Raw genomic sequence first — 17,295 nt, forward strand, 5'->3', positions numbered from 1 at the left:
CACAGGAGTTTATCCAATTGCCAGGCCTATAGTCATTCCATGTCTTTTGGGTTTTTTCCCCAACTAACAAATTCGCTATAAACTTCCTAATTCTCAAGCAAAGTTGGGGTTTTTTTGCTTGGTTTTTCTGGGGGGATGGGTGGTGGGTGCAAGGCTAGAAACCCCCAAAAGAATCAAAACAAGTCAAAGAAAAGGATACATAAAAGATGACAAACAACGTACCTTGGATTTTCCAGCAGTAGGCCTGGGCTCCTTCTCCTTTGAGACCTGGTCTATGTACTTATTCCACTTGGGGCAATTCCCCAGTTGTTTCTGGTCCATTTGGAGGTAGGTCTCCGAGCTCCAAACAGCATCAGGAAGGCTGCGTTCCTGCATGCAGAACTGCCACAATCCCCATTCACCAGTGCATCCTTGTGACCCTGTGAGACACTTTGATGCAGGTCAAGACTGACATAGCTTCTAAGCAAAGATTTCTGTGCCCTTTCATATTTTGGCTATCATTATAAATAGCTGCCACAGGCCTTGTCTTGTGGAATGGGCCTGCTCAGTGCCTGCTCAATGCCCAAGTGCCTCTTTTCTCCTGGGGTGAAAGCAAGTTTGCAGGCGGATCTGCTGATCCCAGTGAAAATCTCAGACCATGCTGGGCAGAAACATGGCACGTGTGAGTCAAGACTGTCTCGCCCAGTATAAGCTTGCACTACTTTAGCAGCATAAAAGCCAGCTGAGCTGAACCTGTCCTGGTGGTGTGAATACAAACGCTGCATTACAATACACCAAACCACCCCTCCAGCAGGCCAAGCAGGCTTGGTTCACTTTCTGCTACTTATAAATGTCTCACCGGTGAGAGGAGCAGGTTCACTGCACTGGCAACCAAGCATGAGACAGAAGATGCACTGGAAAATGCCTTAGGCAGCTCTCAACGCGCAAGGGATGCAGGGAGAAGCCCACTGCAGAGTTTTATGGCTGATGAGGTCCATCAAAGGGACTGCTGCTGAGATTTAGGTCACTTTAATGGATGTTTTCACTCTTCAGAACACGACACTCAGCACTGGGCAATGTCCCGTTCATGTGCTTGAAAAATAGAAAACCTCAGACACCTTTTTTTTCCTAAAGGTTGTTTTATTGTAAAACCATAAATACAACACTGACATGAAAATCCTCAAGCAACGGATGCTTTCTTACAGTTACAGTTTGTCTTCTGCCTTGGCATCAACTCTGAAAAGAATGTTGCAGAAACATGTCTCTAAGATATCTCCAAATAACTAAGCTCTGGCCTGGAGCGCTCAGCTTGTTTGGAAGCTAAGTGGAACTATTCCTCCTCTCTTGTGGAATATTTCCATTCAGACAGCAACAGACTTGTAAAAACAGCAACATTTAAACACCTTGATTTTTTTTTTCTTTAATAATCCTTTTCATTTGACGTCAGTCTAAGTTTCAAACAGCACTGAATTTATTTAGCTGTAAAAAAACCAAACCAAAACAAAACAAAATCCTAAAAAGAAAAAAATCAGAAGAACTTGAGTTGGCCTCAAGCGTTCATATATCACAATGAAAATCAGCAACTCAACCCCGTGCAATATTGCTCTCTATTGAGTCATTCGATCCACACCAACAATACATGAGACTTCAAACAGGTTTTGTTTTGTTTATTAACACAGCAAGTGTGACATTAGATAACCTTTTAAATACAGTACATGGTACAGTGCGGGGCCAGTTGCCCGCACTTTTCCCCATTATGAAGACAAAGCCAGCGGTGGCGGTTTATAAAAATATTGTGTTGCTACAAAAGTATAAATTAATGCTACCGGTATTAAGAAATATTAAACACATAAAACTTATAAGGATTAAGAAAAATATTCATTAATACCTGTAGAAAACTCTGGCCTAAAAAAGATATTTTTTGTATATTTTTTGTATATTTTTTTTGTATTTTTTAAGATGACATGAGATTCTTGCACTCGCAGGTAGAGACACACGCAGGTGCATCTGTGGTATTGCCTAGAACATCTGCATCTACAGAAAGGAAGGAAATGCACACAAGTTACTGAGGGGAGGGAAGGTGAGGAGGGAAAGGAGAACATTAATTGTTTGCTTGATGAAACAACAAGAATTCAGCTCCCAACAGGAGGTTTCAAAAAACGAACATACGAACGAGGAACAGCTTCTCTTTTCAGACTGGCTGCAAACAAGGATTTCCTGATGGTTTGGTTTGTCGGCATGACACTTCCTAGCTACGGCGTGGACCAGAATCCTCAGTCTGGACGATGTGTGCTCCTCCTGGACTTACAGCCTTGGCTAGTCACCTGTCACAAATGTTTCAGTCCATCCATTATCAGTTTTCCTTTTAAATAATTAAAAATAATATTATAGTCCAAATAAGTTTAAAGGGACCATGGAAAACAGCTCCTAATACTGTTGCTCCTTCCAGAATACATGCCTCCATCCTTGAGTGGAAAGGTCCTTCTCCATAGATAGCAAGGAAAAATAAAAAAAAAGAACACCCCCCCCCCCCCCTCCTCCCATCCCCCAGCCCACTGGAAAAAAAAAAAACCAAACCATTCTATCCACAAGCATTGCAGAGACCACCCCAAGAATCCCTAGAAGTCTGAAAACAAGCATTCAAGGCTGATGAGGCTGGAAGTGTCTTTTTAAGGAACTTTGGTTGTAAAAAGCGAGGATTTGACATGCCTGTACTCATCAACTCCACTGTAAAATACTCCTATCGTTAAGGCTGCGCTGCTCACCTGGGTATCAAGACATGCTGACCACTGTCAATGATGCTAGAACGATGGAAAGGAAGAAAATCCTTCCAGTCAGTGGTTGATGTTGTGCATCAATGAGCCATTCACGTGACTCATTTCAGAAGCTATTCTAAAAAATTCAAACTCGGCTGCCTATAGATCATTAAACCCTAAAGGGCCTACTGGATACACCGTTGTCTAATGTGAGCGAAACTCTTCCGTCAAGTTATAAAACAAAGGACTCTAACAGGAGTAGTAAAAAACCCAACTAACCAGCCAAACAAAAACCAAAATTAAACAGAAATCCCCCAAACATTCAATATATAAAATTAAATTTCAGGGCAATACACTCTCATTGGTTTACCATTTCTGGCCTAGCATAAGCAAACTGTCCCACAGTACTAATCAGGCATTCAGCTTGGAGCTGTGCTTGGGTTTACCTCTCTGTATTTTATTGTTTTGTTCAGTGACATTTCCAGAAGCCCCAGGAAGATTGATAACCCGTGGCACGGGGACAGGCCCCATGCACTGTAAAAAGGGAGTTATTATTGCTACAGAGTGACATCTTCAGAAATATCTGACACAGGACCTTGCGTCTCAGCCGATGCTTCTGGGCATTCCCAACAGATCCCATGGTTTCAAGATCATGGTGTAGCACAGCAAATGCACAGCAGAAGCAGCAAAACATTTCATACTCTCCCCCACCCTGATTCTTTCACCTTAGCAGTGCAAGGGTTGACAAGACATTTGCTCAACTGGTGTTTTCTCCTCTGCCCCTCAGCTACCTCCCTCCTTTATGAAACCTGGTTAATGTATATACTGGAGTGCTGGGAAGGGTTTGGTGCCAGTGGTGACTGGAACACTGTGGAGGAAGATGCTCTGTGAACCCTCCTGGACCTATCGGGCAGAACTGGCATTTCCCACCTCTATACCCAGTTTCTTTTCTCTCGGCAAGGTCCAAAGCAGCCTCGCGCCTTATGGAGAGTGCTCCATGTAGCTGTACAGCCTCGTTTTAAATGATAGGGCTCCAAAAACATTCCCGTAACAGACTCCTCCCAGATGAACACATTTCTCCTCTCTGAAAAGGTTTCCCAGAATATGCCTTTAGAGTCTTTTTGTTCATTTCCATCCCATTACTCCTAATTATTCCATCGGGAACAACTTGTCCCTTCCTGCATGCCCTCCCTCTGAATACTCACAGGAGCTCCTCTCCACCTCCTTTAGCCAGAGGGATGCAATTAGAGATCCAAGTCTTTCCTCAGTACAAAGCAGCACTCCCAGCCTCTGAATAACTTTTTGGCTGCTCTTTTACTGTCTTTTGATTTATCAGTAAGCTGGTGCTGTCTAGAAATGCACACAGCATTCTTCAAGTAGCACAATGCCTCAGTCACCCTGCTCCTGTGCAACACTATGTCCAGGCTTGCCTACTGTGGGATCCAGAAAGTGGAAACAGTCCCTCAGACTGGGTAAGGCTGAGCAGACTCATCCACCAATATAAACATATGCGGTAATTTCTTCTCACACTAAACCTTCCATGTTATTGCAAGCAGTTGGAGAAAAACAAACCAACCAACCTGAGACATCTCACTGAATACTGTATTAACTCAGGTACCACCATTTAGAGCTCAAGTAATTTTCAGAAGTGTCTCCCCTCTATTTTCAGTCATTCCCAAGCTTTGAGAGTATATCTGCTGCAACTTCATTTACAAAATTCACATAAGGGTCATGACTCCCTGAGCTGCTTCTGGACGTATTCTCTGATCAGCAGGGGAGAACACCCAGCAAGCACGGTTAAACCAGTGCAGGTGGTTCATGGGGATGCTTAAACCAATTTATCTTGAAGTTAAACTGGTTTAACCAGCAATTAACAAACTGAATTAGACAAAACCTGAGCCCACAGTCAGCTTTCACAGAAAGTTTTCCACATTGCACTAGTTCATATACAACCAAATCAGTTTTCTTATAACAAACATATAGCTTTGACAAAAAGGAAAGTTTACTTCCATCTGAAACTGACCCAGGTACAAGACACCGAGACCATCTTGCAAGCCAGAACACAACTGTTGTCTACTGCTAGAGGCATGGGGAGAAGAGACAGACACAGGAGACAGATCTGGGCTCCATGTTCTCCACTGACCCTCTGGCTGCCGTGCTCACACAGAAACCACTGTTCTGAAGAGCTCTGCCTTTGTATCCCACTTTCTCCGTTTTCTAGTAACAAGGATCTTCAGACAGGACTTCAGACAGTAACATGAACTTCAAACAGTTCATCTTCTGTTGGTGCTTGCTCCCCACCTGAAGATCATAACCCTTCCCAAAGCAAACTGTGAAGTCAAAAGTCTGCAAGGTCAGGCACCGTGTTAAGCAGCAGAAACAAATGAATGCCTGGAGGACACATACACCATTTTTGTATTCCAACACATTCAAGTGCGAGTAAAGGAAACAAACAAACAGAAGGCAAATTCCCAACATGACCTGCCAGAGGATGAGCCCAATTCTGAAGACTTCTCCTCCCAGCTGAATGGGAGCAGAACCTCATGACAGCTCTGGCCAAACTATTAGATCCTCTCCTCTCCGGTCTCCTGCCACAGGAGGTGCTACTCCATACCACTGAGCCAATCACTGAATAGAATCATAGAATAGTTTGGGTTCAAGTAACCTGGCAAATTAAGAGCTTCCAAAATTCAGACCTTGGTAAAGTATCTTTGCTCCCTAGAATGCAAATCCAAGCCTTGAAGAGGAAGGAGAAACAGAAGCAAAAGCTTGGCATTTAGGGTAAATATGTATGCTCCAGATGTGCTTCTCTCCTTTTAATGAAGCATAAGTGTATCGGACAGAAGTCAGCCTGTGAGCAGACACAGCATGAATAGCTCCTCTGAGCTGAACACTCTGTAACCACGTTTAAAACTCATGAAAAGATGTGGCTTCTTCCACTGACTTGCTGGAGAAGAGGGCTGGCCAACCAGCTCCTCTTCTCACCTACTTTCCAGATTGTTCCATTTTAGGGCTTTTGGTTTTATCTTGCTTTTTCAGCTGCTAAGTTGAGTTTTTAAGTCTTTGGGACAATCTCACCTACCAGACATTGCTGCATGTTTGCTTAAATACCATCATTAGTGCAGCTGTAACCAGAGTTGCCTTGAAGGGGACAGTTACTTGGATGGGGGAGAGGGCCAGTCAATCCCTCTCTTTGGTTGTGACAGTAAGAAAGCTCCAGATCGGATGCCAAAACCACACTGTAAAAAGGAGAATGGGAGATGGGCTGGGAGTTAAGGGTGGCTGTGGCCTTCCTGTTTGCATGCCCTGGCTGTGCAGCCATGGTCCAGCTCACTGCTGTGCGCAGCCTGGCATCAAATGGTTGCACAAATGACTGCAATTTTACCTCATTCTCAGCTCCAGGGCTTTAAACCTGTGCTAACTCTGCTTTGTACACTTCTCCACCCTTAATGCCTTGCAGACAGACAACACAATGAGCCCAAGTTGGCAAATCCCACAGAAGTTATCAGCCTGTCCCTTAGCAACAGAATGTTGGGGTTTGGAACTTTCTTTTTAAAGGAATGCAAGGGTTTTGCACATTCGCCAAGCCTTCAGGGTCTCAGGCGAACCAAGCAAAAAGGCGTAACGTGCCACAGGAGAAAGAACTACAAATCCTGTCCCCAGTTTTGCCCATCAGCTGAGCTGCACAGTACACACTTTGCAGCCTCAAAAGCAAATCTTGCTTTGGATTCATCCTCCAGCCAAGTCTTCTTGCTGCAGGATACTTTGTGCTCTACAGTGGGAACAGCAGCACAGCACAACCGCTTTGTAATTGGCACACATCTCAGTTGGGTTTTTTGTTTGTAGTTTCAGACTTAGTTATTGTTTGTTACAGGTTTCTCCTGCACTGCAAGTGCAAACAGATGTGTTACTATAGGCCCAACTGGTGGCTGGGCAGGCAGGACTTGTACAGGAGAAAATAAAACCAGCAAGAAGAAAAGTTGGCCCTACAGCCAACACCTCCATTTGCAAAAGCCACTGCCAGAGAAAACAAGATGTCCAAGTGCCTCTGCCTTGGCAGCTCATCTTCAGGTGCTGCTACTCCTGCAGTAGTCAGTGGGGTTGCAGATTGTGTCTTTTAAGATATCCATATGCAAAACTTACATTTAGGAGACAACTAAGTTCTGCCCTGATGCCAGTAACTGTGCCTACAGGTCAACACAAATGCTAGACTCAAGCTAATAGTAGGTCCTGTTTCCAGGCTGAAAAGGGCAAGACAGCTGGGTGCAAAGAGCTATTCTTAGTGACCATGACCTAGGGAGAGTCTCTAGCATGCAAACTGTCCCCCTGTCTGAGCCCCATGGCACTGAAGCTGTCAGTTTGTGCCTGTCAGGTTCAAAGCATCTGCACGCAAAGCCTGAGAGATTGGGTTTGCCATTTCTCCTATCTTGGGACTTGCAACTTCTATTACAACCAGAGATGGGCAGGTGGGATCTTGGTTTAACATCTGTTCAACAGCAGCATTTCAAAGAGGGCCTCCAGTCTCACCACTGCATTGTCAGCAACCAGAAAACACTCCTGCAACTGTTGAAGGGCTTCAGTCTCCAGCCTGCCTGCTCAGAGCTGAGCAAGTCCATCCTCCCGAACCTCCAATGCTGCTCTGCTGCCACTGTGACCACAGCTCTAGAGCACATGACTGGAAGCAGGAGAGACTACTTAAAAAATAAGAATTTGCTTCAATTTGCCTCTGGGCTACAAGTCCCAGAGATGAAAAATTAACAGTTTGGCACCAGCAGTTGGGAACTGTCCAAGAGGCACCAAACCTGACAGCCTGCAGAGATCCCGTCCAGCAGCCCATGAACTGTGCCTAAGGGCACTGGACACAGCAGAACACCGGTCTCGGTGGACAGCAGAGTGACTGAGATGTTTTTGCATTATGATGATCTCTAACTGCATTTGGGATGAGCCAGTAAGTGTGAACGTTTAAGGGCCCGTGACCTTCCTAGCCAGAATGATTCAGCAACGTAACAAGTAGTGTAATGCACTGTAGGTATTAAAAAGACATTCGTGCTACTAGAGGAAACTATTCCAAATAAAATGGGAAGATATTCTTTGCACTCAGTCAGGAGCACTTACATTCAGAAGGATCTTTGAGCCCATGCACTTCTCTAAGCTTCCTTCAAACCCCAGTTTGACAAAACTAATGATCTTTGTTCCCCTGAAAAATCATACACCTTGCTTTGTCCTTGGCCTTGTGAAGGTTATTTTGTGTGTATGTACTTAGAAACTTTCTTACAAACAGTTTAGGTACAAGGGTTCTCAATGGCAGCTGGCAGACCCTGGCAAGCTTGCTGGTGGCCCACAGACATCTGTGCTGACACCACTTGCTCGCTTTTCCTGGTTTCTAGGTTCTCCATATAAGCAACTGCTGTGGTTCCCATAAGGATATTATTTAATCGCAGATGGGCTACTCTAGAACAAGTTTGAGAAACCCTGATGTACAAAATTCACAGAGAAGCTAATTAACACTGGGAATTCAGAAAAGAAGTTATGCTGTAAAAATATAAATCCAAGAAACATAACAATTACAGACATTTTCTGCCATGAACCATTTCTCTTAGTTTTAAATCAAACTTAGAATCACTAGCTAACATGTTAAACTCAAAACTGGGAGTGGAGACAGAAGAGTAACTTCTGTTTTTTGGAAAAAAATGTATACGAAAAGGTTAAAAATAAAGTAAAAAAACCCTTAAAGTCTCCCTTCCTGATTTCTAAAGATACTGGTGTTCATAAAACACAGCTGCCCTGATAACATGCACCGTATGTCAAGAAGGCTGCAGACAAATGCCCTCAAGGTGTACAGTTATTCAAAGGAGCAAAGTCCAGTGCAGAACTGGTCTGTTCAATGTAGTCTGATTATCCATGGCAAGATGGCCCGGGGGACAAGAGGAGAGGTGGGGTGGAGGAGAAACAAAAGAAACTTCAAGTCACTTTAGATCTCAGCTGCCTGAAGACTTTAGAACATCAGCCTCCCATTCGTCTGCCCACTTGAAAACATCAGAAAGTCTGTCAAGTCCACACACTATCTATGGAAAGGAGCACGTTCCTGGCAGAGGGCTGTCTCTCTCACGTGCTCAGCTTTCCTTTCAAACTTAATTTTATATATATTTATATTTTTATATATATATAAAAAAGCACTTGGTTTCCAGGGGCATTCATAATGAGGTCCACAGTGTTTAGAACTTAAAATTCTTTTTCTTTGTTTGGAACAGTGTTTTAAAGTTTTGTTTTAATTAAAAGACAGTCTTAAAGCATGTTGGACTTCAAAAACATGAGTTTGTTCATGTCTTCTGGACTGAGTAGCCGTCTCCTTTTGATTAAGAGAGCCTGCTCACACATATTTACACATTCGCTTCTGGCACCAACAGCAGGCACTGCTAAGAGCCAAAAGGCTAGCTTGGCTAGTTTTGTATGCTTTTGGGTAACACATGACCAGTACTGAAACAGGTCAGGGGTAGCCTGGAAGAGAGGTTCTTGCAAATAATCATAGACTTCATTTTTCCCGAACCAATCTTCTTCCTGAGCTGCTGTGGCTTCCCCTGCTGCCCGAGGCTTCTTGGTTGAAGGTTCAAATTCTGTTTCTTCTGCCCAGGACTCTTTCACCTCATTGATCAACTCACAGACCTTGCCAATGATCTCTTCATGCTGGTATGGTGGCACAGGCCGCAGCTTCTGCTGAGGGTCCAAGATCATGGCTACTTTGTGTGCCGAATGAACTTTGAAGTTCTCCTTCAGCGCCTCCAAGAAGAGGTGGCAGAGCTTGCTGACTACGCCAGCATCATTAGCTTTGGAAGTGAACAGTTTCTCCAGTTTGACATAGGTGGGCAGTACCAGCTGCAAGGTGGGCCGGCTCTCGTTGCTCAACTCAATCACCGCCTGTTTCACAGGAGCCAAAATGGCTGCCAGGTTGCTGAGCAGGTGTTTGTTCAGGTTTTGGATGAGGTTCATCTTCTTTGCCCTGCTGTAGAACTCGCAGATCTGCTCATAGCGCTCGTGGACAAGCAGAAGGGAGTCAGTGACCGAGTTCCAGCAGGGTGGGGGAGAGGTCTCTTCCAGGGAGCCAAAGGTCTCCTTCGAGAGGCCTGTGGATCCTGCCAGATCTTCACACACATTCAGGAGCTCGATCACTTCGTGCATATTGCGAGCCTGTAGTGTTCGCTTGTTCAGCACACTCTGCACTACTGAGTTCAAGGCACAGGCTGAACAACGCAAGCACATGCCTGCCTTGGAGAATGCAGAGGAATTGACTTTGCAGTCTGTGACGTACACTGTCCTGATCTCTGACATCACAAACTCCGAGAGCACATTCTGTACCCAGTGGTGGATAAAATCACCGTTATCTCGAATGTCTACGCCCTTAATTCCCAGGACGTAACTCTTGATGTGATTGCCTTCTACCTGATAAGCTGTCAGGATGTAGCAAGAATCGGGGCCAATGCTCTGTGAGTGGCAAGTGACACCGATGCCAAGGCATGCGTTGCTGCCCAGGGCGCAGGTGACTTTCACCTTCACTTGGTTGTACATCCGAGGCAAATGCTTCAGAGCCAGTGTGTTGAAATTGCCAAGGATTTCGGTGACAGAGAAGGCACCATAGCGAGCGCCACTATCCACCAGGGTCTGTGCTAGCTTGATGAATTCCTTCCCGCTCACCACACTCAGAGCCCCAAGGTCAGTGCACATCACCCTCAGGAGCCTCTCAGCAATGTTCTGCCGCTCCTTCTCTGGGATCGCGCTGTTCCCTACTGAACCGCTCGCGGGTGCTGCAGTGAAATACAAGGAGGGAAAGAAAGCACCACATGAGCATTGCTCCTCTGCAACAGGAGAGAGGAAGAAGTCACAAAACAGTTCTTGGAGAGACCCAAAGAGGTGGAACATGCCCAGATGATGGAATAGACATCTCCAACCCTGGATTTCCTCCCCCAAGGGTTTCTGGACAGAGGAACCTCCAGGGACAGGCCACGTTCTTGTTCAGAGCAGCAAGGAGCTTATCTGCATGTTTTCCCTGGTGTGGGGACTCAGACAGAGTACACACTACTTACAGTCCATTGCCTTAATCAATGGCATCTCTGTGGTGTTCATCAAGGAACTGCCTATAGAAGTTATAATCGTGTGCCATTCACTATCTATGTCTATGGGCTGGTCGTTACAGCTTAGCCCAGCTGTAAAGCTGGACATTTTCCCATTTTTGTGATTTGAGCCTTTTCTTTGAGACAGTTATTTTTAACTGGAGTTGCTTCAGTGAAGCATACACCTTCCTCCACCTTTTCAAACAGTGCTGAAGCCCAAGTTTCCACTTCTTCCTTAGAACTCCAGCAATCTTGCTTTTCATGGCTGATTTTGGGTAACGAGAATTTCATTTTTGGCCATATGAGAACACAAAACCACAATGTTTTTGTATCACCCTTCCCCCAGGCTGCTCAGCTCAAGTGCTTTGGAACTGATTTCCCACAGGGCTGTATTTTACTTTTTCCCGTGGTGAAGCACAAGCTCACAGGATGAGCTGGGGATAAAGCCAGACACTAGCTGCTGCCAGCACAGAGAGTGACAAGTTATGCCTATGTCATACCATGACGACTGGATTAGTTTTTTAACCCCAGGCTGGGAAGTTGGACCTTGGATCAGAAGTTAACTTCTTCCAGGAATTCCTAAATGCACCTTCCTTACAAACCTTTCCAACCGCCTCCCCAGGGTTCCCAGTACTTTTTGCATACGAGCACTCCCTGTAAAGGGAACAGCTGCTCTGCTCTGTAGGGCAGTACATGAATTACAGATGAAATCAAGTGCAGTTAGGCAAGGACAAGGGCCTTGTGCAATGCCCATCACTGCTGCACCCTCTCTGACAGTCAGCTGTTCAAAGTGGACAGATAAGCCTGGGATGGAAGAGCAAATGCTGCTACGTACTATTGTTGGCGTTATTTCTTTGGAGCTGTGGTTTCCACTTTTCTTCAACAACAGCTAGAGGTGATCTGGGTTGGCTAGAGGCAATATTGTTCTCGTTGTCAGCTGTGAGGCAAGAGACAGAGACGTGTTAGAAGCACAAGATAATAATGCTTAAAGCACAAAGAAGGGGAAACAGTATCCATCTGCTTAGCATTTACTTACGATTCCCTTAACTGAGGTTGACACCAATCTACTACATTCTCTGTAGCTTTTAAGCAGTTTTAGTGAGATGGCGCAGTACCGTCAGAAACCTTGAAAACTACCTTTGGACTTGCAACTGATCACCTCCCAAATGTGGCTGAAATGACAATGCCTTTTTCTGTGCATCAGTGACATTGATGCCACCAGCACTCCCAATCAACTTAAGCTGCACACCAGGAGGAACAGACGTTCCTTGTGCAGCCTGGCTTGTGTAATTTGCTTGCTTTTGAAATGAAAGGAGGTGTAACAAACATTTACCCTTCTTTTGCCTTACTGCCTCTTTCTGCACTGCAAGGTGGTTTCCCTTTTTTTTTTTTACTGTTAAGTACTTTGTGTTTCAAGCTATGGTCAACTCTTTTGTATCTAAGGTTCTTACTAAAATCTTCATATATGGTTTCCTCCCACTCTAGAGAGGGCCAATCTTCTCTTGAGCTGCTCACTGCTTCCTCAGACTGGAAACAAAAAGAAAAAAAAACAAGTTTCTGGAGTGTGACCAAAGATCATTCCTCCCTATGGCTGCAAAGATACCAAGTGCCCTAGGAGCCTTTGGGTTCATGGTCCCATTTCTGTATATGTAACTGGGCTAAACACCTCAGCTGCCAATCTGATGGGATCTTTCAAGGAAATGCAGTCAAGATCAGTAAATTCTGTATTGTATCCATGTGCTTTCCTCTCCTTTGCCCCAAGAACTTCTCCCCAACCTCCAGATGAAATTTTCTATTCTTAGTATGCTTCACCATGAAATTGTGCCCTGAAATAGGCTGTGAAGCGACAATACAGTGCACAATGAAGAGAGGTGGAAGAGGAAGGAGAAAGATGGAGAGACTGATGACCAGGCTGAACAGAAGGATGGAATTAAAAACAAAGATGACAAAACAGACCCTTTACTCATCACAGCTGGACTCACCTCACCTAACTTTGGACATCTCTATTAGACATCCCTTTCTTCAAAGTAGCCCCTTGGGGCTTGTTTTACACTCAGTGGTGCAAAAGAGGCTTAAGAGTGCGACTCATTCACTCAGGCAGAACTAGATGCCTCTTGTAGTGTAAGATCCATCATGCTCTGAACTCACCTGGAGTCAATGACTTCTTCTCCACTGATTATAAAGGGAGTCCAAGTTGACCAGCTCAGATGGCAGTATCTATAGCCTAGGCACACCAGTATGCAGTGAAATGAATCCTGCCCCAGTGCTCCAGACAGCAGAGCACGAATTAGAGGAATATCTTATTAAGGCACACACAAGTGCTTTGCTCTGCAGCCTGGGTTGATGTGATGCTGGGCAGAGCAGTGGGCTGCCCGTTAGAACAAACAGCAGAGGGCAAAGTTGCTCTCCTTCGTGTGTGGCAATGACCTGGGAGAGAAGGGAGACCAGCAAGGATCTAGAGAAAAGCAATTATGTGATGAAGCTCCACTGCCCTCTTTCTTACAAGCAAGTCCTCTCAAATTTGAGCAGCTCTGCACATTAACTGCTGGGGCATTCACAAACCTTGCTGATGAACAGCCACAGACTGCACAATTATTAGGTCTGGGCACTGCACTGGCCACAGACCGGATCGGTACCTAAGAGTAATCCAGGGTATGACAGAACGAGGTAGACTCTGGGACTGCCCTGAGGACTGTACATGCCCAGGGAATTCACTGGTCTTGGTTGGCACCTGGGGAGCACTGCCATGCTCAGGACTGCAGCCAGAGGTCAGTCTTTGCAGGTGTGGAAGAGATGGGGAGCAGGAGGTGCTCCAGCAAATGCCAGTGATCAGATACGACACATCACTTTTCCCCCAGCATTTGCCTAGACCAATTGCTCTTGAGCTAATGCCACCAGTGACCTCAACCCCAAACATCTGTGAGTAGGCAAAGCAAAATGCTGGATGTTGCCTACTAACTTTATTCATAGTTCAAGGATTCCTTGTCTTGGTGAGGGATGGGTGGGGGGAGAAACTCTAAATTTCTTCCCCCCCAATTCTTTCTCTATTTCATAATAATAGGGGATTTATTATGTACAAATATCCACTAGCATTCAATATGGCATTAATGAGATTTGTGCATTTCAGCCTCATCTTCCTTATCAGGCAGTCTGTGAACTACACAGATCATGGTTCTTTAATTTCTCTTCATGCCTCCAATCCTTTAATCCAGGTTCAGCCTAGACGTCCTTTTATTTTTTTAGCTCTAGACTGTAGGAAGGGAATTATATGGTAGCACTCGACCTGAACAAAGTACTCTAAAGGGACTCAAAGCTGTATATTGTACAGTGTAATTACAGAACAAATTCCTTTGCCTAGTGTTCTGCTGTTCTGTTTCTGCCTTTCAGCCTCCAATTTACATTCTAATTGCTTCTTCTCATTGTGTAGCTGCTTTATAGAGCTATAATCTCTCCTTATTACCTTCTAGCCTCCGGGCTCAGCCCTCTGAATGACTCAAGAGCCAGTATGTCCCTGCTTTCGATCCTCGAGGCCATTCCCTGTCTTCAGTGACTTGCGAGAGGGCTCAGTGGATGCATCACATTTACTTGGAAGAGATTAGCCCTTTGCATCAGATACAATAAGCCAAACTGGACTCCTGAACACATTAACTGAAGGAGGATTTGACCCATATGGGCTTATTGCATCTCTGCATCCCCATAATGTAACATTGCTTGAGCCAGACATATTGGACTGGTATAAACTGCTACTATATGCCAGCGTCCCCAGTATGTGGATCCTATGTCACCACTTCTGCTGACTACTGCCAGGTCTCTGCACCCCCACACTTCAGTGATGTTGTGCCAATGCTGCTCTTGGATATGGAAATCCCCAAGTTCTGACAGGCTAAAAGGCAACAAACTGTGACCTGAGTAACTGCAAGCCCTGTGTAATCTCCACTGTTGCTCTGCTTAAGCACAACATCCAGAACTGGACACCCACCAAAGCTGTCTGTAGCTTTCACACCTCTTCACTTTGTTTTACCCTCACCCCACAGTAGCAAATACTGTGCCGCTTGCCTCCAGTTGCACAGATCTGCAGGAAAGGCTGCTGTTCCCTGCAGAGGAAGAACCATGAGCACAGGACTGGCAAACACCATCCAGAGAGATGATACAGCAGGGGACAGCTGCTTTCATAAGGGGCAGCCTCGGTGATGCCTGGAGAAAGTACTTAAAGAAGACAGACAAGCTTGCTGTCACTGTACCAGTGAGACACTCGGGGGGGGGTGGGGGGAAGCAGCCAAGCAGAGGACAGTGACTTACAAACAGAGCCGGGAGAGATGAGAAAATACAGAGTTTAACAGGAGTAATCCTGAGTTGGGGAGAGGGGATTTACCCATTAATATATCTCTGCTGACATTACATGAGTCAGATCACAGATACCTGCTCCCTCCAGCCCTGTTCTGTGTCCAAAGTAACCCAGGTGAACAAGTCCAGAGGCCACAGGTCATTTGTAAAGAATAGAGAAAAGGAAGAAGGTGCAGACAGGTCTAGCTTGAAATTTTCAACAGCTCATACCTTGCCAGTGAATTGCCATTCTCCCCTTTGACACCTTAGCCTTGGTCCCTCCTTTGCAGCTCCTCTACTCAGTGTCACCAAGAGCTACAACTCAAAATGCTGCATTTCAGTACCAGAGACCAGAACAAGGAACAGGATGGTCAGGACGCAGCTTGGAGGCAAGCAGAAATTGCCATTGACAAACACCAAGAACAGACCCCATCACCACGGAGTGACAGCTGCTCCTACTGTGAGTGGAGCTTCACCACTCCCTGGCGTAACATGAAGTCCAATCACCCCACATTAACCAGCTTAAGGTCTAACAGAAAATAACATCCACGAAACTCATACAAAACTTTAACAAATCACCCTAACTGTCTATTAATAACATTATGAAGATGATAAATAAAGTAGCTGCTGAACAACACACAAAGCCTGCACTGAGATTCACCAGGGAGAACTGAACTGCAGTGGAGGAACTGCGCAGATGAAGAACTCAAGGAACACTCATTAAAATTAGGACTAAAACACAGAACAAGACAAGAACTTCGATTAGAATTACTGTTACAGAACGGAAAATATGCTTTTCCTCAAGCCACTTGTCCTTCCATGCCACTCTATCTGGGGCTTACCTGTAAAGTAAGGGCAAACACAAGCACTGAACATGTACCTCAACAGAGCAGCTGTCTGTCAGAGAACACAGGTCTGTCAAAGGTGACTTAATTTGTAAACCTGTGTGAATTCACTTGAATTTTCATTCAAGAGGAAAAAAAGAAAAAAATTCTGCCAATATAAAAAAAGTTCTGTTTCTACATATTTGAATATTCTGAATGCTGTCTTTGAAACAGCTTTGGCTTTGAAATTTTAAAATCCTTTCTTATGTATTGAGATAGAAAACAAAAAGGTGGCTTAGAAACAAAGTAGTGAACTGCTCAGAATTTTCTTTTGAAGAGAACTGAGAAGGAAATGAACACAACTGCTGAAATAGCAAATTCTTCTTCTGAGAACACATTTCAGTCCTTTGCAGAAGTCCAGGAGACACAAGCACAGAAAAAGACTTGTGTGGGCAAAGGCTCTGCTGCCCTGCAAGCATTTTTGCTTTGTTTGCCTCAGTGAGAACTACCCTTTTTGCAGGAGGGATTTCATCTGCTGTAGGAGTAACCCATTAATGCTTACGCAATGAGCATTCCCTAGATACCTTTGGATAAAGGGAATGAGTAGTTTGATGAGCTCTGTGCTAGCACAGCATGTTTCCTCTCTTCCTAGGGAAAGGAGTAATATTTATGATATACTGTGAGCCTTGCATTGTTGCAGCCACTGCTAAATGCTCCAGACTTTGAGTATCTTTTTTGCTGCAGGTGAAATTACTGGGGCTTTGGAAACCATGAGCACAGAAAGCTCTATTGACACACAACGGGGTCAACATCAGGCATCAGCGCAGAATTTAATTCTCCGCTTTAAGCGAGTCGAAGTGCCCAGCTTACCTGCATGGGACTGCATGTGCTCCAGGAGATTGTTATAAAACTGGAACTGGATTCCACAAGCTCCACAGGTGTAAGGCTCTGTTTGGGAGAAATCAGTTCAGAAGAATTATACAGAGTATGCAGGGAAGCAGCACACGTGCATACTTCAGTTTGTACAGTAGTGGGGCAGCGCCTTAGGGCCTGGTCCTTGTCACCTCAGCCCACATGTGCTCATCACAGCAGCTCCTTAGAACCAAAGCCACAGGGCTTGGGCTGTGATTCAGGAAAGCACTAGGGCACGTCACTGCTTCCTGCGCTGGGGTCAGGCATTTTTCCATGTGCTTCACTTTACTGCCACGAGAAGGCCTGGGACAGCTAAAGTGAAGCACCTGCTGATGTGTGTTTGGGGGGATCTTGGCGAAGCTGCACAAGATTTGAGGCTACATACTGACTGGGGTT

The 17,295-nt window shown here is 45.1% G+C and overlaps 1 protein-coding gene across 2 annotated transcripts in view; it reads right to left on the reverse strand.

The window, feature by feature from the left end:
• Positions 1-1,631: 1,631 nt before the first annotated feature.
• Positions 1,632-17,295, reverse strand: part of ZNF618 (zinc finger protein 618) — a 164,467-nt gene continuing 148,803 nt past the window's right edge. For both annotated transcript variants that reach the window (XM_049833303.1, XM_049833302.1), the window contains 3 exons: positions 16,858-16,935; positions 11,676-11,777; positions 1,632-10,534 (listed from right to left, as the gene is read on the reverse strand). In XM_049833303.1, the coding sequence (XP_049689260.1) occupies positions 9,021-10,534; positions 11,676-11,777; positions 16,858-16,935 (1,694 nt within the window). In that variant the 3' untranslated portion in view covers positions 1,632-9,020. The remainder of the gene's footprint in view (positions 10,535-11,675; positions 11,778-16,857; positions 16,936-17,295) is intronic.

This window comes from Accipiter gentilis, chromosome 29, assembly GCF_929443795.1.
Source record: "Accipiter gentilis chromosome 29, bAccGen1.1, whole genome shotgun sequence".
Lineage (NCBI taxonomy): Eukaryota > Metazoa > Chordata > Aves > Accipitriformes > Accipitridae > Astur > Astur gentilis.